This window comes from Rhinoderma darwinii, chromosome 3 (assembly GCF_050947455.1).
Source record: "Rhinoderma darwinii isolate aRhiDar2 chromosome 3, aRhiDar2.hap1, whole genome shotgun sequence".
Lineage (NCBI taxonomy): Eukaryota > Metazoa > Chordata > Amphibia > Anura > Rhinodermatidae > Rhinoderma > Rhinoderma darwinii.
The window spans coordinates 305,161,924-305,180,342 of record NC_134689.1 but is presented as its reverse complement, the minus strand read 5'-3'; the positions used below and the strand labels follow the sequence as shown (position 1 = coordinate 305,180,342).

General features: G+C 45.2%; 1 protein-coding gene across 2 annotated transcripts in view; it reads right to left on the bottom strand.

Annotated features, from left to right (window-relative positions):
- Positions 1-209: 209 nt before the first annotated feature.
- The window catches only part of MFGE8 (milk fat globule EGF and factor V/VIII domain containing), a 44,872-nt gene continuing 26,662 nt past the window's right edge, over positions 210-18,419 (bottom strand). The window contains exons 6-10 of one of the 2 annotated variants that reach the window (XM_075858184.1): positions 10,253-10,408; positions 8,729-8,873; positions 4,968-5,170; positions 1,768-1,923; positions 210-910 (exon numbers count right to left, since the gene is read on the bottom strand). In XM_075858184.1, coding sequence (XP_075714299.1) covers positions 767-910; positions 1,768-1,923; positions 4,968-5,170; positions 8,729-8,873; positions 10,253-10,408 — 804 coding nt within the window. In that variant the 3' untranslated portion in view covers positions 210-766. The remainder of the gene's footprint in view (positions 911-1,767; positions 1,924-4,967; positions 5,171-8,728; positions 8,874-10,252; positions 10,409-18,419) is intronic. The other variant, XM_075858185.1, reaches the window with a different exon arrangement.

The window sequence follows — 18,419 nt, the reverse complement described above, 5'->3', positions numbered from 1 at the left end:
ACCGAACACAGTGCAGGGAGCCGGGCTCCTAGCATCATAGTTATGTACGACGCTAGGAGTCCCTGCCTCGCTGCAGGACAACTGTCCCGTACTGTAATCATGTTTTCAGTACGGGACAGTAGTTCCACGGAGAGGCAGGGACTCCTAGCGTCGCACATAACTATGATGCTAGGAGCCCGGCTCCCTGCACTGTGTTCGGTCCGTGACTAACGGCCGAAATACGTTCCGTCCATTACGGACGTAACATGCTCGTGTGAACCCAGCCTAAAGGGTGCAGTAGAACTAATAGACTGAAATACAAAGAACTTTTGGATTTGGATTTTTACAATGCTGGCACACCAGTCGCTGGAGTAGCAGCATTGTGGTTTATAGACAGTGCACTTCAAAGCTTTAAAATACTGAACTGGTTACAAAAACACACAGTAACAATAAATTCACAACACGTATTACAGCGCTCACAAATATCTTACAGCAGACAATTAGTTTACCCCCTAAATAGTCGGCATGGTTAATTTGGGCATTCGGATTTCATGGCAAATTTAATTGAGCAGTGATAAGTCCCAATGTAACAGACATAATCATCGGTTGTGTTATATGGAATCTGCTCTGCTTTAGCCAAGGTCTGGGAAGCTTTCACTGACTAAGCTTCTTCCCCCCGGCACAATGAAAACAATTACGGATTAAGAGGAGGAGGGGAGTAAATCTGGGAAACCGTGACTGATGATCACTTGGTGCACAATTCTACTGTCATTAACGCGTCTGTTGTTCAGTTGTCACATCCGAGGAGCTCCATCCGCAGTGTGATGCGCTCATGCCAGGACTGAGGGAGAATACGCACATATCGAGCTGAGAACGGAGGACTGAAGATGTTCTTTTTGTGGGAGTAGTTGTCAGTATTTCCAAGAAACACCTGTCAAAAGTCAAACATTAAAACCAAGAATTTGCGTTATCTGTCAAAATATGACTTTGCAATTCTTCAATATACAGTCATTATATATTACACTAAATACATTCAGGTACTAATAAAAGAAGCTAAAAACCACTCTGGGTGCTCGCCGGAAACAAGTGTCTGTCCATATGTTAGTGCAGCTATGGTCTACCACTTATAGGAATCACGCGACACGACAGTAACCGTGGAAGGGCTGCCAAGAAATGAACATTTCCCACCACGAACAGGCATGTGCATCAAATAGTAGCCTGTACTCTGCACTGGGACAAGGTTTACAGTCACATAAGGTCTGTTTGTACGAATGGGTCTTTAGCAGTACAAGAATTAAGTTTTATTTATGACATTACTACCAATTACCCGTTTTATTAACTTGTAGGAAATTATCAGCCATACTCCGAGAGGACGCTATTAAACTAGCTAAAACTAGCCATTTGACAACTAAAGCAATTTACGAACAATGTTGCAGGATACCAGTGCATGACTTACATGGAAAAAGCATATATGACGTGTCTTAGAACTTGGATAACCAAGTTATATATATTTTTAAACCTCTTGAATTGTTGTGATGTTTTTATAGTTTAATCGTGGTCATTTAGGAGTCCTGGCCCTTTAAACAACTAATGATATAGCAGTGCTGGGTTTGCATCAATCGTGCATGCTAATAACAGTCGTTTTATGTACATGCAGCCTTAAGTAATGCCTCTGATAACACATTGCAAAATCACAATTTGTTCTAGATTACAAGCTCAGCTCTGCTACATCTTTATAAGTGTATAAAAGTAGATTACTTAAATTATTGGATTGCAGAAAGAAAATACCTTATCTCTTTTGGTCCTGCTGTCCTGGTATACAATCCACGTTGAGCCAGTGTCACTGTATGCTACTTTAAATGCTTCCACATATTGAATATTTCCAAAGTCTTTTGCACCCTGTGTAATAATTCCTGTGATCTTCTTAGGGACTCTTAGATTAATCTGTTTAGAGGTTGCAAGATTGAGATGGTGAAAAAGTGACACCCAACGTGTTCTATTCTGATTAGAATTATTTATATATTACTTTTTTTTGCTAATTAATAAGACCAAAAAAACCAAAAAAAAACACAAAAGAAGAACAATAAGATTATGGAAGTTAGTTTTATAGGTGACTTTACTAGGACTTGTGTCATCTGTTCTGCTATAGTTAGAATGTAAAAGAAACATGAAGTCCGTCAGTTATTCATGGAGTATCGCAAAATGAGTCCCTGAGGGACAGGAAGACAACGAGGCCAGGGACCATGTCACAACTATCCAAATGGCACAGAGATTACATCTGTTTTCAAGCTGAAACAGCATTTGGAACATCAGAGTGATCACTTATTTACACAGGATTGCGGTCGGCCACGGAAGGAATTAAAACACTGGGAGAAAGCCGTAGAGGGGAATGTATATCAAAGGCTCGCCATATCATCACTTTTATTTCTGAATGACTTCAGTTGTGTTTTCCTCCAATATAAATGCCATTATTTACGGTCATGCTGGTGGAGGTGCTTGACTTCTTCTATCCAATAATCAGTTCTCTTGATGTTCTTTACTAAACTAACAAATATTGCTCGCCTCTTTCATGCGAATGTAACGTTCACGTATGGAGTAAACAGATGCAACTTCACAATGCTGCAGAGAGGGACCACAGTTTACAGCTGGCATGATGTAACTACTGTTGGCAGCAGACAGTGTCAGTGTAAACTGCCTGGGTGCTGACAGCTGTTCTTTTCAATGTCTGTCATGTGCAATAAATAGACGGATTAGAAAATATGTATCCTGTTTATATAGAACATTATGAGAGACAAACTGTTCCTATGGAGAGAGTAAGGACAGCAGTTCTACAACACGACAGAACCAGGTCCTAAAGAACGTCTAACAGTGGGCATCATGTGTAAAAAGCATCCGGTCAATGGTGAAAAGACATGGCAATACTACAGCTCAAGTATTGCATAGGTCTGCCAATGTGACTGAACAGGACTTCACTATCCAAAGATGGAATCTGGTCTAGTTTATAGCTTCAGGCAAGGGGGCTCAACTACCGTACTGTGGAATGGCTTGATATTAAAAAAAATATAAATAATTAATTATCTTCAAGCTTCTCTGCTACTACCTGAATGGATTGCACCCACTGAACAGTGCCCATAACTGGTGTTTGGGGGGGCGTTCCAAATCACGCACTGTATAACTACGGAACCTCTTATAGACCCTCTTTATTAATGGGGTTTGTCTTGTGACAGACTCCCTTTAAAGCCAGAGTCATTGGGTTCAAAGGAATAGATCAGTGAATTTCTGTGTATGCCAGTCTCTTACATGAAGTAATATTTTTTGTTTTTGACAAAATGTGGGACCAAAAAGAAGGTATTTTGTAATATACATGCAAAAGCACTTTATTGCGGTCCCTCCTGGTCCTTATCCATCATAGGGCTGTCAGCAGGTCACTGCTTTTATCCAGGAGTGCACGATCATTAACCACTGGGCAAATTGCTGATGGGGTCCAATCACCAATAAAATATTCCACCTGACTAAAGCAGGTGGGTGGGCGACTGCTCTGGTCTCCCAGTACTGAGCAACCCAAACACCAGGACTACAGGGGTGCTTGGATTTAAAGTTCCATAACCAGTACTTTCTCAGCCAATTATACTTTGAAAAGCTTCTAGTATGTAGTTATGTACAAAATAATCCTCAATAGCAGAAGTTACATAGTTAGTACGGTTGAAAAAAGACACATGTCCATCAAGTTCAACCAAGGGATGGGAAAGGGAAGGGAAACATTTCTACACATAGGAGCTAATATTTTTTTGTTCTAGGAAATTATCTAAGCCTTTTTTAAAGCCATCTACTGTCCCTGCTGTGACCAGCTCCTGCGGTGACTATTCCATAGATTCACAGTTCTCACAGTAAAGAAGGCTTGTCGCCTCTGCAGGTTGAACCTTTTTTTTCTCCAAACGTAGTGCCCCTTTTGTTTTTTTGAGGGGTTTTACAAGGAACAGGATTTCACCATATATTTTGTATGTGCGATTAATATATTTATATAAATTAATCACGTCCCCCTTAGTCATCTCTTTTCAAGGCTAAATAGGTTTAATTCTTTTAATCTTTCCTCAGAACTTAGATTCTCCATGCCCCTTATTAGCTTCGTTGCTCTTCTTTGTATTTGTTCCAAATCCAGGGCATCCTTTCTATGAACTGGAGCCCAGAACTGAACTGCATATTCTAGGAGGCCTCACTCACTAATGCTTTGTAAAGTGGTAATATTACATCCCTGTCCCACGAGTCCATGCCTCTTAATACACGACAATATCTTGCTGGTCTTTGAAGCAGCTGATTGACACTGCATGCTGTTATTTAGTTTATGATTTACAAGTACACCCAGATCCTTCTCAACAAGTGACTCCCCCAGTGTAGCTCCCCCTAGGACATATGATTCATGCAGGTTGTTGGTAACCAGATGCATAACTCTACATTTATCTACATAAAACTTAATTTGCCAAGTGGACGCCCAAACACTTAGTTTGTTTAAATCTGCCTGCAATTCATGAACATCTTCCATAGACTGAACTATATTACATAGCTTGGTGTCATCTGCAAAAATAGAAATAGTGCTATTAATCCCATTCTCTATATCATTAATAAATAAGTTGAATAATAGTGGTCCCAGCACTGAACCCTGGGGTACACCACTTATAACCGGGGACCATTCAGAGTAGGAATCATTGACTCCCTGGATACGGTCCTTGAGCCACTTCTCAATCCAATTACAAATTACACTTTCTAAACCTATAGTCCTTAATTTACCCATTAGACATCTATGAGGGACAGTGTCAAATGCCTTTGCAAAGTCCAAAAAGTCTAAGTTCACTTAGAATTAAATAACAAATCCTACCCCAAACAAGTATCATAAGTGGAACATTAAATAAAAGTACTTTATAGAAATAACATGCTAAAAATCACCAATTATATAACGGATATAATGTACCTACATATTTCCCAATACATACCTGGAGCCATTCTGACTGATTATTCTCACGGGCAGTCCAGGCATTCGTTTTCCCAATCTTGTCCAGACGGGCATAGTGTGGGTGCCAGGTAAATGCATCAATTCCCCATGTCTTGAAAACACTGGATGCGGTTATTTGGTTATCAGGAATCAGATGGGATTTCAATCCAAGCGGGTCTGAGCAACCTACCGTGTTGAAATACACTGTAACACAACGGTTTGTAAAAGGATGGAAAAAGGGGAGTGCTCAGAGTTACAAGCTCAGTGCAAGCGTGAAGCTGACGTCTGAAGCAACAGAAATAAAATCCTAAAGAGTAACTGTCGTTTCAACTAACTTTCCATAAATCAAGGGTATAAGGCTAGATAAGAAACTGTAATATATCATATTACAGAAAAATTCCTCTCTTTCTCCACTTATCAGATTTTTCTTCCCCCTCACCTGCCTCATGCACGGATCATGCACTCTCAATTCACTGGTAAAATTAGTCTTTAGTGAAGCTGCAATGGAGATGGATTATCAGCTCACTGAGGGATAAGGTTACAGCTGCTTCCCATAGCAACTACAGAGAAAGACACAAACATACGATGCTGCTGCTTCTACTAAGTGTTGGATGCACAGCAACACTGCTCATTACTGCTGTATAAATGTCCTCCATGCTGCGGCTTGTGTGGGGGAGAGAAGGGGAACAAGATCTCCTGTTCTCTGTCTCTGCCCCCTCTGGAGCGGAGTTCAAGGACAACTGATAAGATATGGAGCCTGCAGAGTGGAAAATTGCTGAAAATACAGATACAAGTCATATCAGAATATGCAGATACAAGTCATGTCAGGAATAGTGTTATTCCTCATGTACACACGACATTGTAGTCTAAAAATTCACCTGAAACGACAAAAACTCTTTAAAAGAGCAGATATGAAGAATATATAGTATAGTAAGATTTATAGATAGATAGTGGAAATATTACAGCCCTAAATCTACCAGAATTCCCTACAAGCATCACAGTGAGTGGAATGACTATTAAATAGAAGTGAGGTTTGAGAAGGAAAGAAAAAAAACTCATACTTTTTTTGAACTGGCCCCAGTGTTGCTGGATCCTAATAATTCAGTCTCTGCATGTCATGGCCAGATCACACCCAATGTCACCATCTATGTCAGAATTTCCCAACCAGGGTTTCCTAGAACCCTGGGGTTCCTTGGGTCATGGTCAGGGGTTCCCTAGAGCACAGCAGCAGCAAGACTTTGAACTTTTACAGAAGGTAAGGCAAATTGATGTCTGCCTGATGCTTAGAAAACCAGTCAACATATCTTATCCAGAATATAGTGGTAGGCAAGAATTATACAATTTTATACGAACTACTTCACCAAGCTTCTACAAGGTAGGAATTGGGTACCCTGGAAATGGAAACATATTTCAGGGGTTTCTCCATGTTTAAACAGGCTATGTACTATATCAATTTAAATAGCTTATCAGACCAGTATGAGGGTAACTTCCCAGAATTCTCTAGCAAGTGGATAACTAAGAAGAACATCCAGTAGGACCAACAAAACATAACTAAGGACGTACAACCAGTTTGCCTGAAATAACTGAATAATGCAATGGTTTGTTTTTTGGGGGGGGGGGGGGGGGGGGTTCGACAGAAGATTAAAAGCTCTGCACCTCAAAGCACAATCTGTACAGCGGATCTTTCACATGATCTCTTAATGCATTTCGTTTATTTATAAATGGCCAAAAACTGATTCCTACAGAGCCCAGTTCTACAGGAAAGAATCTGTTTCTAATCAAGTCGGATGGTGATTAACAATGGTAAAAAAAAACCTCTAGATGACGGATGAGCATGATTTGCATGTGTGTGGTCGCTGCCATATCACATGTGGTTAATACTAAAGAGAGCAAGATCACATCACTCAGCTGTCATGCTCTGTACTTAAAGCTACAAAAGTATTTCTGGCCATAGACATACGATGTTTGGATGACAGCTATTCCCTCCAACTCCTTCACAAAAATTCTTGAGTTGCATGTTATTTCTTTGGTGGGGCAGAGATAAGCTGCCTTCAGACACCTCTAGTGGTGCTTATCTTGAAAGATAAAAATCTGGATAGGATGGGATAAAATCCAACCTATGGTCAGTTTTTTGTTTTTAAATAAAAGAGTCTAATTACAGACAATCCTTTAATGGTTGACTTTGGTTTGGTAAAACAGTCCCTGTTCTGTCCTATGTTCCCATATCTCATGTGAACTTTATAATCAAAGTATTATAACATGGACATAAAATAAATGATGCCATATTATACTAATTTGGCAAATACCTAAGTACATAATTTCTAAGAATGAGTCGCATGTGAATACTTACACCATGCCTTATCCTAAATCTCCACCCTCTTTGAATCACCAAATCATACGATAGAAATAGGAGTGTGATTTCTGGATAAGCTTCCCAACAACAACATATCACTGAGCTGACTCATCACGCACTGGCTTCAATGAACAGGTTTATGACGGAAGTATACTGATGTGTAATTTCGCTCAGTGCCATTAGATGGAGACTCCGATAGAATTATTACAGCATGAAAATCCAGCCCAAACAGCAGATCAGGTTTCTCATTGCTGATGAATGTTTAGATATTCTATTCTAGGAAACACATGGAAGACGGGAGCTTTAAAGGGGATTCTATATATAAGTAGTAGCCTTTAACTGTTGATATTCATTCTTTTTCTAGATAAACGGATGTCTCAAAGTCAAAGTACATATGGACAGACAGACATATCAGGCAAGCGCAGGTGGTTTTTACCTTAATATAAGACCACTTTTTACAACACTTCACACAGTATAAATCTACATAAAATGTTGAGTAACTTTTAAAAAAAAAAAAAAGGGATTTAGTTAGGTGGTATGTATGCATTAAAAATTCTGCTGGTTGCCCTTGGAAACAGACAACAGTTTATAGCCACTCTGCTGTCAGACATGTGACCCAACACCTTATATATGTGTAAAAAAAATGGAACTTCCATAATGCACTGATTTCTGATAACAGGAAACCAGCAGAATTCTTTATTAAAAAGGACCTGCCAGTGACATTATGCTGTCCTCAGAGGGCAGCATAATGTAGTGACAAACACACGGAGTTCAGCGGTCGGTCACTGATTTGCTTAAGTTAAGCCAATTGTAAGAACTTACCTGCAGAGCCAAGGCAACCATGCCCAAGATGAGTCAGGCGTATTCACGAGCTCCTGCTGGCTTTGCCCACTCTCCACTAATTGACAGATGTCTCCCTATGCAAAATAATAGGGAGACATCTGTCAATCAGCGGAGAGTGGGCGATGCTAGCGGTAGCTCATGAATACGCCAGACTTATCTCTAGCGGCGCTGCCCAGGTCAGTTCTCATAAATGGCTTAACTTAAGCAAATAATTGACAGACCATTGAAATCAACATGTCTGTCACTACATTATGCTGCCCTCAGGGAGGGCTGCATAATGTCAATGACAGGTTCCCTTTAACTTTGAATGTGATAGGAAAAATCACGTGACTCAAAAATAAGATAAATAAAATAAAAAAAATTTGCAAATGTAGTAAATATTTTATGCAGATTTAAAATGTTAAAGTTTTTAAAAATGTGTAAAAAAAAAAAAAGTGCAGTTTTTTCTTAATAGCAGTATATTGAGTGCTCAATTATATTTAAAATCAGTTATCGGTCGCTACAAGAGAAGGCAAGAGGAGCAGAAAACATAAAAAAGTTCAGTTAACTCAATCAAAAAAAATTACCACTCATTTCGCATCCAAAGAGTTCAAAACGCAAAGTGCAGGCTCTGTGACAGGTCACGGGGTAGATACGGATGTATTGTGCGGTGATTGGAGGACTCAAGATATTGGCCTTTCTGCCATCATTGTCGAGGTTTCCATGGAAAGTCTAAAGGAATAACAAAAAGGCATAATACAACTAGTATGGTTTTCATTAACAGCAATTTACAATCTATAAATCACATAGTATTCACCTCTCACCCAGAGTATATTAGGGGTCATATACTTGCATTACTCAAATCTGCAATTTTGCACTAAACTCAATATCACAATTATGATATTTTATTATGTTTCCTATAATAACCAAGCAGAATTATTCTGTCATTTTTGAGGGGCCACGGATGTACCGATAGTAAGCGCTTGTACTGATAAGGGTCTGTTCACAACACACTATGGCGCTACGTTTGGAGCATAAGCTGGGGAAATTTCACAGCATATGCGCTCAACCCAATGCCCCGACGTATGCTACACCATACATCATCCATGAGCCCCATTAAAAAACAAAACCATATAAAATCGAGCTGTATAGGTTGTTTTTTTTTTTTTTGTGGTGGCTGAATGTATAGGAAAGGTCAAAAGTTGCTGCAATATAAAAAAAAAAAAAGTATATACCTGCCTGGCGGATGCTAAAAGGACACTCTTTTGGGGATCTATGGAATCATATAACATATGTGCTGGGAGTATCTCCAGTGCATACACCAAACACGGTGTGAACATAGCCTAATCCATATATCTATGGGGCAAAGGATGTAAACCTCAGTTTACGTTTGATAAAATTTACCGGTCATGCTTCAAAATTTATTTTCCACCGTGAAACCAACATTATATTAGGAAATAAAATAGTTAGTAACTTCCTAATATGTATTTCTTACTCAAATAACTCAATTTACGAAAATGCAGAGTTTATGGTAAGGATATGTTCACACGCGGAGTCAAAAATGTCTTAAAATACAGAGCTGTTTTCAAGGGAAAACAGCTCCCGATTTTCAGAAGTTTTTTAAGCCACTCGCGATGTTTGCTGCGTTTTTACATCCGTTTTTGGAGCAGTTTTCAATAAAGTCTATGAAAAACAGTTCCAAAAACGTCCCAAGAAGTGACCTGCACTTCTTTTTATGCGGCCGTTTTTCAAAACGGCCCATCGGAACAGAACGCCGTTTTTCCATTGCAATCAATGGGCAGATGTTTGGAGGCGGTCTGCTTCTGATTTTTTGTCAGTTTTTCGGCCGTTTATGGCCCGAAAAACGGCCGAAAATAAGCAGTGTGAACATACCCTAACAGTGCAAAGCAGCATCAACACCAGCACTCCGTAAAAGGTGTGGATTCCAAGAGAAGGTTACTTATAAAGGCCACTTCTTAAAAATGTAAAAGCCTCCAGCATAGAGATTGACTTGAATTTGAGGCATTTCCTATCAAATACTAAAATCTACTAGTTATATACAAAAATAATGTAAGCCGTGCTTCTATATAAGCATAGCAAATAATGCTCACCTTGTCTTTGCTCTGTCCTTCAACTTTGTAAAAGGTGAACTCCTGTCCATCCACACTGTATGCCACCTTAAATTCCTTCAGGTACTCGGCCTTTCCCATCCGACTGGCGCCTTGAGTAATGATCCCAGATACCCTCATCTGTCTTAACAGGTTAACCTGTGGAAAGATTGCAATACAGCGCAGGTTAGTAGAAGGAGTAATAGGAAAAGATGTGAAAAAGTGAAATATAGACCTGCTGAAATACAGTACATTATGGGGCATATTGATCTTCCAGAATGCAGCTGATCAATCTTCCGAGGGATCATTAGTACGACGATCTCACTAGCAACATGCCAGACTAAACTGGCGAATTAGGGAGATAGTTTAAGAAAAAAAAAAAAAGAAAACAAGGAGTGGCTTTGCGCAAAGTGGCAAATGATCGGCTGATTCAGCCGATCATGCCATATATTTGTATATTCAGCGGACCACGGCGAAAACCTGACAGTCCAGATACTTGGCAGACGATAATCTGCTGTCGGCCGCTGCAATCTATCGTGGACTGATATATAACTGTAGGACTGAAGCAAAGGCCATTATCCAGAAAAGAAAGTTCACCGCATCACATTAGATTTAATTTCACAAAAGGCAAATACTGAATAAGATTAGTAGCGGGAAGGGTCCATTGTTAGGCCTTATTCACACGGACGTGTCCGTTTTGCTCGCGCAAAAGGTCCGTGTGTCATCAGCATATGGTGTGCGGCTGCAGGATTTTCGCACAGCCGGCATCATGACGACACTCTGGTTTTCTGTTTACAAACGGAAAAGCACGTGATGCTTTTCTGGTTTCATTAATTTCTTTTACTGCTGTTGCGCGAATCACGCGCGGCACCCGATAGTGCTTCCGTGTGCCGAGCGCGATTTGCACGCACCCATTGACTTCAATGGGTGCGAGCAGTGCGAAACACGGCCAAATATAGGACATGTCATGCGTGTCACGCAGCGCACATACGCTGCGTGAAATTCACTGACAGTCTGAACGACCCCATTCATTAAGATAGGTCCGTGCGACGCGTGTGATTTCCACGCGCGTAGCACGGACGTATTATAAGTTCGTGTGAATAAGGCCTTATAAAGATGTCCAGTAAAGAATTTTCTAGACAGCACATAAGGTTTCAAGTCATATGCTGTATACCTTTGAAGAAATATACTTGCCAGATTTTGTTCCACTTGTAGGTACAATACAAACGCTTAGAGGGACACACATTATGGACGTGTCATCACAAAATCAAGTTACCGTCTCGCTCTAATGATTCACGTAAGCGATTTAAGAACAGCCAAGCAGTAGTCTAAAAGCATAGGAAGGAGTGACAGGAGGCTGCACCTGGGCGATGGTGATGTCATACATGAAGCCTGTTCACCTCCTTACATCATCAGCCTAGTAATTCTTGGACAGCACAAACTTCTTTAACCCTCTAATGCCGGGGTGAAACTTCCTTTGAGTGCCAAGGTACCAATAAGGCTGGGACTACCCTACTATAGCAAATTGAGGTGCATTGCTGTAAATCACGAACTGAAAAAATTCTGACACGATTTTATAGTGATTTACTATGATTTTGTGCCACCACGTAGACTAAATATGAAAAGAAAATGATAAAATGAAGCATCTGTCACAGAAAACCCACACCCATGACATAGTAACCCCATAAAAGTAATATACCTTGAAGGCGCTGTCCCTGGGTGGAAGAATATAACTACTAAGACTATACGCCACTTCTACAACCGTGGTATGGTGGACAGCGGAAAGGAAAGACGAGGCTGGACGCAGCCTGCAGGGCTTAGGAGGGAAGCCTCCATGACAGCCCTAGGAGGGAAAGGGTTAACTTTGTAGGGAAAGTTAGAGGTGGAGGAGGGACAGGGAGGAGTTAGGGGGCCGTTACGGAGCTTCCCGCTGTTTTTCGGCAGTGAGCCGGAAGCAGCGGGAGAAGTAACACTCACACAAGTAAGCTCCCGTTGCCCCGCTCTGTACTGCATGTCTGAGGCTGAGATTCTTGCGCGGCTGCGTGCCGCTGCTGTGCACCACGGTCCCGGTTGGTTGGAGGAGACCGTGGCTGCACTTACAATGATCCCCGACGCCGATTCGCCACGTCAGGCACGGCATATGAGGTCTGTTGCAGTGGGGGACAGGCTCCCCTCCCCCGGCCCCCTTCCTGGCAGTAATATGGCGGCGGGGGGGGGGAGTCTACAACACCCGCTCCTGCTCAGAGGAGGCAGAGAGCGTCGCCGGGGGTGACGGCGACTCAGGCCGGGTCTGCCCGTCGCTCCCGGCGGTCCCGACCTCCAGAACGCCTCAGCCCTGAGGTGGTCCCGCGGACACGGCGTCGCAGGGGGAGCCCTAATATGGACGCTGCAGGCCAGGCAGCTGGGAGGACCGTCCCTTCCCAGGCCCTGCGTCCTGGCAGGAATCCCAGGCCGCGACGGGGTCCGGCGGTTCTCAGGGAGTCGCAGGCCGGGCTCCCTGTCACCCCCCCCCCCATCAGATGCAAGATCGGGAAGACTGGTTACGGCCGCCCCGCCTGGTGATGCTCCGGCCAGGGGGCAGGCTTCATCAGGATCGTCGAGACGGACGCCTAGACCTGCAGCGACGTCGAGGCAACAGGTCCGGTCGGAAGTTTGGATCCCAGCGGTCGGGCGGCAGGTTGCCGGCCCATCTGCCAGCGCGTCATCATCCCCGGTTCGGAGATGTCGGTGGGATGGCCAGTCGTCGGCGAGAGAGGAGCTGGAAGACGGTGAAATAGACGTGTATCGGCGAGGGCAGGATGGTCCGGCTGACGGGAACACAGCGCCTGTGCAGCCCGGTGAGTGCATAACTCCATCTTTGTCGTATCCAGCGATTTTTATGTCGGGTGTCGGCAGGGGGGCTGCTAGCGTCGCATCGGTGGCCGGTAGTGGCGCGGGCGGGCGCGACGGCGCGGGTCTAGCGGACTTGGTGGGTTGCTTGCGGGAGCTGGTCGGGCGTCTAGATAGGGCGGCGGCGACAGTAGTTACGGAGGTGTCCCCGGCGGTAGTTTGGGAAGGCCCCAGGGAAGTGGGACTGTTACAGGCGCGTCCCGTAATGGCGGCTACGGAGGCGGTCGCGGTGTCGGTACAGACCGAGGCCCAAAAAGACGGCGATCGGGTGCGTATTGATGATCGTGCTCGCGGGGAGGTGTATGTTTGCTTTGAAGGTCCGTTGGGGGCGCACTTAAAGCAGGAGGTGCGTGAGCGTATTTGGAAGGACGAATACGTTGAGATTTTTTCTCTTCTGCCGCTTGCTAAATTCAATTTGGATAGGAGCAAGCGGGATGAGAGCAAGAAGGACGAGGAGGAGCGTCGGCGGTATAGGCTTATCCCGCAGACGTTCGTTAATTGGTCGCAGGCGTTCGCCATCTTAGCCAGTGTAATAGGAGAAAAGGCGCCGGAAAATTGTTCGGCGTTGTTTTGTTATTTTGACGCCATTGGGGAGGCTCATCGGGTGTACGGGGGGCAGGCTTGGCTCAGATACGATGAGCAATTCCGTCAGCGTAAAGCGGTTCGGCCGGCGATTCAGTGGGACCAGAAGGATATTGCTCTCTGGTTAAGGGTCACGGCTCCGGTTAGGCAGCCCTTTCCCGGGAGCGTTGGCCAAGGGGGCCAGTCCAGTCAGGTCGGACAGGGCGGTGGGGCAAAGTTGGGATTCTGCTGGCAATTCAACGATGGCCAGTGTAAGTTTGGGGCCACGTGCAAGTTCAAGCACGTGTGTTCGGAGTGTAATGGTGCATCCCATGGGGCGGCAAAATGTATGCGAAAAAAGAGGTCAGGGAACCAGTCCTCCTCGGCTGGTCAAGGGGTTGTCACCGGTGAGGGTGGAAAGGATGGCCCCCTATCTAAATGAGTATCCGGATAGGGCTGCGGCGAAGTTGCTTTACGAAGGGTTTAGTGTTGGTTTTATTATTCCTCCGCCTCCTTATGAGGTCCCGGTTACGCGGAGGAACCTAAAATCGGCCTACTTGCATGCTGAGGTCGTGTCAAAAAAGTTGTTTAAAGAAGTTTCGTTAGGCCGCATGGCGGGGCCTTTTATTGATCCGCCCATAAAGGATTTAGTCGTGTCCCCATTGGGTATTGTTCCAAAGCGCGAGCCCCAAAAATTCCGGTTGATTCAGCACTTATCGTTTCCCAAGGGTTTGTCGGTAAATGACGGGATTGATCATGAGTTGTGCTCCGTAGTGTATACCTCATTCGATAAAGCGGTGGGGTTAGTTCGTGCTGCGGGTCCAGGCGCGCTGCTCGCAAAAACCGACATCGAGGCGGCGTTCAGGTTGTTGCCAGTTCATCCAGAAAGCCAACGGCTGTTGGGTTGTTTTTGGAATGGGGCTTTTTACATGGATCGGTGCCTTCCGATGGGGTGTTCCCTTTCTTGCGCGTACTTCGAGGCTTTTAGTAGCTTCGTGGAGTGGGTGACGAAGGGTGTAGCCGGGGTCGATTCGTTGATACATTACTTAGACGATTTCTTGTGCGTCGGCCCGGGGGGTTTGCCCGTTTGCGGTAATCTGCTTCACGCACTGCAGAAGGTTGCGAGGGATTTTGGGATCCCTTTGGCGCCAGAAAAGACTGAGGGCCCGGTAACGACGATTTGTTTTTTGGGAATTGAGATAGATTCGGTGGCTATGGAGTGTCGTCTTCCGATGGATAAGTTGGGGGCTTTGAGTCAGGAGGTACGTCGGGCTTGCAAGTTAAAGAAAATTACGCTGCGGGAGATTCAGTCGTTGCTGGGGAAGTTGAATTTCGCCTGCCGGATTATGCCAATGGGGAGGGTGTTCGGTAGACGGTTGGCGGCGGCTACGGCGGGAGTGCGTGCGGCACATCACTTCGTACGGCTCAAGGAGGAGCATCGGGCTGATTTGCAGGTATGGGATGACTTCTTGGGCCAGTATAACGGTCGGTCGCTATGGATGGCTCCAGCGCAGGATACGAGTGATTTGAATATTTTTACGGATGCAGCTGGAGCGGGCGGTTTTGGAGCTTATGGGGGGGGTCCGTGGTGCGCGGGTCAATGGCCGGCTAGCTGGGTGTCCAGTGGACTCACGCGGAATCTGGCCCTGCTCGAGCTGTTCCCCATCGTGGTTGCGGCGACCATCTGGGGGGACAGGCTCAGGGATAAGAAGGTTCGTTTTTACTGCGACAACATGGGGGTGGTGCTGGCCATTAACAACATCACGGCGTCCTCTCCTCCGGTAATTCAGTTGTTGCGACATTTAGCGTTGGTGTGCTTGTCATTGAACGCGTGGGTGGTGGCGGTGCACGTGCCGGGGGTACGGAATTGTATCGCTGATGCTCTTTCTCGCTCGCAGTGGGACCGGTTTCGGCAATTGGCACCGGGAGCGGAACGTCTCGGTTTGGTCTGCCCGGAACATCTTTGGGATCTGGTCTCGGTCCCGTAGAACGATTGGTGAAAAGGTCTTTGGCGCGCTCAACGTGGAGTGCTTATTCTGCTTGCTGGAGGCAGTGGGAGGAGTGGGTAAGAGAGTTGGGTGACGTCAACACGGATAGAGACAGGTTGGTGGCACTTTTGTACTGGTTAGGGGACGCCTGGGAGGCGGGGTTTTCATTGGCAAAGGTTAACCGTTTCATGTCGGCGGTGGCGTTTGGTTTCAAGTTACGGGGCTTTAGGGATGTGTCTAAGGAATTCTTAGTGGGGCAGGCTTTGAAGGGTTTGCGCCGAGGTAGGGTTGAGGCGGATCGTAGAAGGCCTGTGTCGTTTTCTCTGCTGAGCTCTTTGGGCGGATCATTAGCATCGGTCTGTCGTTCTTCGGCCGAGATGAGGTTGTTTCGGTTAGCTTTTTCTTTGGCGTTCTTTGGGGCATTTAGAATCGGCGAGTTGGTTTCGCCGAGTACCAAGCAAGCTGGGGGGTTGAGACTGAGAGACGTGAGCCTATATACAGATCGGTTGGAGGTATGGTTGCGTCGGTCAAAAACTGACCAATTAGGAAAGGGGAAGCTGATAGTGTTGTTCGCTCTCCCGGGTTCGGCTATGTGCCCGGTGGCGTGCAGGCAGGGTTTTAAGCCACAAGTGGGGTCTCCGGAGTTGCCATTGCTATGTCACGAGGACGGGTTATTTTTGTCTAGATTTCAATTTAGAGCTGTATTCAAAAAATGCTTGGCGGCGGTCGGTGTTGCGGCGGACGCGTACTCATCTCATTCCTTCAGGATTGGCGCAGCAACGGAAGCAGGGCGCTGGGGGTTGGATGATGAGGGGGTGCGGCGCATCGGTCGTTGGGAGTCCAACAGATTTAGGTCTTATGTCCGCCCCCATCTGTTATGAGTTTTGCCGTTTGCACTTATAAGAATGTTTTGTGTGGTGGTATTTAACTTGCTTTTCCGTTTCAGATCCGCCTCCGTGTTTGGTGTGGTTGCTGGGCCACTCTTACGTGCATTGGGGGGCTTTGAGGGCGGACGTCCGCCCGGACGGTCGCCAGTTGCGCATTCCGCGACAGGATGCGGTTTTGCATTGGCTGGGATTTAGAGGTATGTCGTGGAGTAGGGTGTTAGCGGAATTCCAGACATATGCCCGGCTTGATAGGGTCCCGGAGATCTTGGTCTTGCACGTGGGTGGGAACGATTTGGGTGTCCGCCCTTTTCGTGAGTTGGTGCGGGATATTAAACACGATATGTTGTGTTTGTGGGTTTCTTATCCCAGGTTGGTAATTGTGTGGTCGGACATTGTCCCAAGAAAACATTGGCGGCTGGCTAGGTCAGTGGAAAGAGTCAATAAGGCTCGCATTAAGGTTAATCGCGCGGTGTCCCGATTTGTAGCCAAAAACGGGGGCATTTGTGTTCGGCACAGGGACTTGGAGTCAGGAGTGGGGAACTACTGGAGGAGCGATGGGGTTCATTTGACCGAGGTTGGGATTGATCTGTGGAGCTTGGCAATAGCAGAAGGAATTGAAAGGGCGGTGGTGGTGTGGCGGAACTCACAGGCTTAAGGTGGTCAAGGCCTGTTTCGCTGTGGCGGGGGGAGTCCTTGAGGCCAGTCAGTACAAAATTGGTGGGGGGGGGGTCGCATCGGGGGTATGCGTCCCCCAAAAAAGGTACATGGTTGAAGACTTCATCGGGTGTTATCCCTTTGAAGTGGTCTTCTGGTGGAAGGTATATCACTCGAAGGCTTCATCGGGTGTTATCCCTTTGAAGTGGACTTCTAGTGGTCGGTATAGCACTTGAAGGCTTCATCGGGTGTTATCCCCTTGAAGTGGACTTCTGGTGGTTGGAGCCATCTGCAGAGGTGAGCGGTGCCTCCGAGCTGGTTTACGGCTGGAGGTAATTGGTGGTTTGCAGATGGCTAACTCGAGGTGTGTAAAAAAGGAATATCTAAAATGGCTTCAAGGACTGCCCCTGCTCGGTCTAATGTTAACGTTAAATTGTTATTTATGATTCTGACCCATGTTGGGTCATGTGAATTATTAGGAGGAATTCTCTGGTGGATTCCTAATTAGTTATCCGAATGTTTCGGATTTAATTTGGTTTTAAAACTGTGAAATTAATAAAACGGCTGCTGTGGCCATTTCACATCCAACCTCGGTGTCACGTGTCTTTTTCCTAAAGGTGGGGGTGAAGGGATTGGTAGGGATAAGGGAAGGTGCACTAACACACGACTCTACTTAGGCAGGTCAAGTGTAATTATTGCTTTGGCTCATTGGATGTCACTCAGTAACAAAAGTATTACACGCAACATCCTCTCCTCACCACCCTTCTAAATTCCAGAAGTGCCAGGAAAATTCCCATGCCCAGTTAACACAGCGCCCAAAAAAAAATCCCAAAATCTCGCTCCTTGTGGTAGAGGCAGTTTTATTTACCGCTCACAGAAAAAGAAAGCATCTTGTCCTATCTTGGAGGGGTTTCCACTTCTCTCTCTCATTTCAAATGAGGTTTAGAGAAAAAGCACACGGTTCGTTTGGAGATTTGACGTGGGTTTTGGATTTGCCGGATTTGAAAAGACTACTTATAAAATCTGTGTCAAACAATGCTTGCACTTTGAAATCACCCACGAAAATTCAGAAGGATTTTTTCTGCTTCGCACATAGATACCCTCACATATACCACTTTTATGCCTTGAAGAGGTACCATCTGGTCTTGTAACACCATGTCATTTAAAGCCTACTTAAAAAGGTACACCTAC